Source organism: Mandrillus leucophaeus, unplaced genomic scaffold, assembly GCF_000951045.1.
Source record: "Mandrillus leucophaeus isolate KB7577 unplaced genomic scaffold, Mleu.le_1.0 Scaffold24, whole genome shotgun sequence".
NCBI lineage: Eukaryota > Metazoa > Chordata > Mammalia > Primates > Cercopithecidae > Mandrillus > Mandrillus leucophaeus.
In genome coordinates, this window is record NW_012102476.1 from 784,173 (window position 1) to 788,901 (window position 4,729).

Consider the following 4,729-nt stretch of genomic DNA (forward strand, 5'->3'; position numbering starts at 1 on the left):
TGGGCTCCAACTCTTGGCCTCAAGTGATCCTCCTGCCTCGGCCTTCCAAAATCCTGAGATTACAGGCATGAGCTACCATGCCTTGACCACAAAGCCCTTTTTGAGAAGTTTAACACCTACTAAAAGTCTCCTGATAAAGAATTTCCAACTGGCTGGGCGTAGTGGCTCATGCTTGTAATCTCAGCAGTTGGGGAGGCCGAGGTAAGCAGATCACTTAAGGCCAAGCGTTCAACACCAGCCTGGCCAACGTGGCAAAACCCCGTCTCTACTAAAAATACAAAAATTCGCCGCGTGGTGGCCATTGTCTGTCATTCCACCTACTCAGGAGGCTGAGGCAGGAGAATTACTTGAACCTGGGGGGTAGAGGTTGCAGAACCAAGATTGCACCATGGCACTCCAGCTTGCACAACAGAGTGAGAAGTAAAAAACCAAAAACCAAAACAAACCAAACAAAACCAGAATTTCCAACCAAAAAGTTATTTTAAAAAATTCTCCTGCACGTTCTTTGGCTAGCAGGAAGCAGTAGACTGTTGAGCGAGGTGGCATGGCCATCCAGTGCTGGCCTGGATGAGAAGGAGGTCTGTGGCCTATGCCCATCGTGACACCACTGCTGTTGTGTGCAGGCACACCACCCTTGGTATCTAAGCCCGTAGATCCTGGCTGCACCTCTCCAGCGCCAGTCCCTGCCCCGCAGAGGAATAGACCTCATTCCACCTTATCTGAGACGGTCTGCATTTTTGTACAGAAATCTGTGCAGATCAGAACAGAAGCTGGCCCGCGGCTCCACATCGAACCTCCTGTGGACTATTCTGATGATTTTGAGCTGTGTGGGGATGTGACTGTCCAGGCAAACAACACTTCTGAGGATCGTCCGCAGGTAGGGATGACCTTGGCCTTGCGCTCGGGGCACCTGAAGGACGGTGAGGCTCAGTGCTGCAGTGGCCTCTCGGGGCACTTTCTGACGTTTATTTATTCTGTCCTTCACTCGCCACTGTGTTCCTTCACTCTTGCGTTCATTTCACACAGTTTGATGAGCAGACCTTGGGCTAGAGGTCAGCATTCAGAGGCACCCAGTGACCAGGGGTCAGTGAGGCCAGGGTCTGACCTCTAAGGGTCACTAGCACATAGTCCCTGTACAGCGAGAGAATGCAGAGGTTGGGGTAGAGCATGGTGCAGACAGAGGAGGGAGAGGATCCTGGAAGGCTTCCTAGAGGGAGTGACTTTTGTCTTGGGTCCTAAAAGCTGGGTAAGAGTTTGAGGGGCAAGTTGGTGAGGGCAGGCAGGAATTGCTGATGCTCAGCCTGTCCACCCATGTATACTTGCCCCTGATGAATATTTCACATACCACCCCCAGGGCAGCAGGAGCCACAGGTTTAAAAGCCTAGAGGCCTACACAGCTTTAACTTGGAGTCCATGTCGGTTTAGCAGCTTACAAGGTTGACAACAGGACATTTTACTCCCCTTCCTCAGATTGCCATTTCATTCCTGAAATCCTTTGAACTGCAAAAGTATATCCCAGTCCTTCCTTCCACAAGCATTTGTTAAGCACTTCTCACTGACCATCAGGCTCTGTCCTAGGCACCAGAGATTCAGAAATGAACAAAACTGAAGAGGTGCCTATACTTTTTTATTTTTGTATTATTTTTTTAAAGACGGAATTGTGCTCTGTCACCCAGGCTGGAGCGCACTGGTACGATCATAGCTCACTGCAGCCTTGAACTCCTGGGCTCAAGCCATCCTCTCACCCCAGCTTCCTGAGTAGCTGGGATTACAGGCATGGGCCGCACCCAGTGAGGTGCCTGCTTTTAAGCAACTTATGTTCCAAAGGGGAGACAGACAATGAAGAAAAAAGTGAGAAATAAATGATGAGATCCTTTCAGGTATCAATAAGTTATCTGAAGAAAACAGAAGAGAAAGATGGGACAGCAAGATGCTGTGGGAGAGAAGGCAGTGTTAGCCAGGAGAGAGAGCGAAGGAAGGCCTCTTTCCAGCATGACATTTCAGTTGAAGCCTGATGGATTAGGAGTGACCTTGGGCCAGGCGCTGTGGCTCACGCCTGTAATCCCAGCACTTTGGGAGGCCAAGGTGGGCAGATCACCTGAGGTCAGGAGTTCAAGACCAGCCTGGCCAACATGTTGAATCCCCATCTCTACTTGTAATACAAAAATTAGCTGGGCGTGGTGGTGTGTGCCTATAATCCCAGCTGCTTGGGAGGCTGAGACAGGAGAATCACTTGGACCCGGGAGGCGGGGGTTGCAGTGAGCCAAGACTGCGCCACTGCATTCCAGCCTGGGCGATAGAGTGAAACTGTGTCAAAAAAAAAAAAAAAAAAGGAGTGTCTCAGCAAGGACCAATGAGAAAGGCATTCCAGATAGAGGAAGCAGCAAGTGCAATAGCTTGAGGCCAGGCTTGTTCAAGGAGCAGGATGCAGGCACTGTGTGAACGAGGGGGATAAAGAACAAAGGAAGATTAGGTGCACTGGGGCAGAACAGACCTGGGCCAGGGTGGAAGTAGGAGTGGATAGTTGGGGTTTACTCCAAGGGCATTATTTTTATAAATAGAATGAGTAGATCATCTCCATAGTTATGTAGAAGCAAAATTATCCAGAGGTGGTAGGTCAAAGTCAAGTTGCTAAGCCAGACCCTGCCCTGTTTGCCAGAGCGGCGTTTGTTCAACTCTGGGTCCCAGCTGCAGATTCAGTGACGTCACCACAAAGGCAGAGTCTTGCTTCTGCGTGTCACTTTTATGAAGTGAGAAGCGCTCTTACAGGAGATGGGAATGCTGTCCAGGAAATGTTCCTTTGATTTTGGTTGCATGCTTGCGCTTCCTTATTTGCTGATAAAGGAAAGACAGATAAAGAGCAAGGATCACTTCGTTTCACATCCTGGTTGCAAAAAACCCCAGTATGTTGGCAATTTTTGTTTCCCTGAAACAGAACATAAAAGTCCTTTTCTATGGAACGATCCAACGACTTTGTTTCTCTGCCCAGTCCATTAAAGTGGGGTTAAACAGTAGGCAAAATTGTGGACTTTATTACCTTTAAAACTCAAATCCCAAACAACACAGACAATTTGCTTTTGAACCAAACCACCCCCTGCTCAGGATCAGTCTGTGCAAAACAGCCATCAATTTCTCTTAATTGGGAGGCTAGTTTTTAGCCAAGCACAGTCTGTTACAGTCCCAGCCCCAGATGTGTGTGTGCCCTTCAAACAAGAGGCCGTGGTAGTTTGCCTTTGGTCAAGCATTGGGCACCTCTCATTAAATTAACATACAGCCCTTCCTTTGCGAGCTTCCAAGCTTCCTACAACGCGAGGCAGCAGCATTAAGTCCCATTAGCATCCTTTTGTGCACGTGCTCCGCATAGGCATTCCTGCTGCTCCGCCAGCACTTAATTTTCTCCACTCTGAGTGCTTGATTATATTTCTCTCTCTTCTTTTTCCCCATCTTGAGGGGGCACTCCATAAGGCTTCACAGTCAATTTCCTCTTGGAGTTATTTTTCTGCAAAGTGAAAGAATAAAATGGCAATGCCAGTTTTCAGCAAAGGCAGAAGCCTTAAGAGATGCAATCTGAACAGGGGAGAAAAAGAGGCACGTGGCTAAGTATACTCAGCCACCTCACACCGTTTGCAAGCGCAGCCTGAAATGGAGCAAGAGGAAATGCATGTCCGCATATGTACTTTTCATCTGACCTTCACTGTTGAAACACACCAGCCTCTCGCCTTTAATCACATCTTCCGTGAACTTCAATTTCATAGCTTCTCTGAGTTCACAGACTGGCTTGCTGCAGACATGTTCTGTTGCCCTCCACATCGTTGACTTGTACATTGCTTTTAAAAGATGTGAATTACTAGCTGACATTTTAATTAATTTATTTATTTTTTTGAGACATTGTCTCACTCTGTCACCCAGGCTGGAGTGCAGTGGTGCGATCTCAGCTCACCGCAACCTCTGCCTCTTAGGTTCAAGCGATTCTTCTGCCTCAGCTTCCTGAGTAGTTGGGATTACAGGTGCTGACCACCACGCCTGGCTAATTTTTGCATTTTCAGTAGAGATGGGGTTTCACCATGTTGGCCAGACTGGTCTCGAACTCCTGACCTCAGGTGATTTGCCTGCCTCACCCGCCCAAAGTGCTGGGATTACAGGCATGAGCTACCACACCCAGGCAAGGGGTCCACATTCTTATACACCAACAATGACCAGAGCTGAGAAACAGCTGTCCCCTTACTTAGGTGTGTGTGCTCCAGTGTGCCACCATCCTGGGTACCATTCCAGACACTGAGGATAAGGCAGAAGATAAACAAGTGTGTAATGTGTAAGGAGACAACAGGGCTGATAAGAAAAATAAAATAGGAAGGAGAAGAGAAAAATAGCTAGGGACTGATGGAGGGTGCAGGGGCTCCCCTTGATGAGGTGATACTTAAGTAGAGGTGAGGTCAGAGAAGCAGCCACGGGTCAGTTGCACGGGGCTTGAGGGCAAAAATAAAGATATGGGATTCTCCTTAAGTTTGAGGGGAAACCATCATAGGGTTTAAACTGTTTTACATCTCTGGTGAAAGGAAGACACTGCTTTCCAGAGAGTTCCGCCAAAGTGCCAAGTCTTAGTTATGTTGGCTTTCCTGGGGACATGGCTGTACGCTGCAATGGATGATATGTTCGCCATTTCAGTGGTATCGTCTCTGGCCAGGCGCCGTGGCTCACATCTGTAATGCCAGCTCTTCGGGAGGCGAAG

At 48.4% G+C, this 4,729-nt stretch overlaps 1 protein-coding gene across 1 annotated transcript in view; it reads left to right on the plus strand.

Annotated features, from left to right (window-relative positions):
* Nucleotides 1-4,729, plus strand: part of KIAA0556 (KIAA0556 ortholog) — a 259,351-nt gene that overhangs the window by 114,312 nt on the left and 140,310 nt on the right. Inside the window, exon 6 of the mRNA XM_011982338.1 lies at nt 746-877. Coding sequence (XP_011837728.1) covers nt 746-877 — 132 coding nt within the window. The remainder of the gene's footprint in view (nt 1-745; nt 878-4,729) is intronic.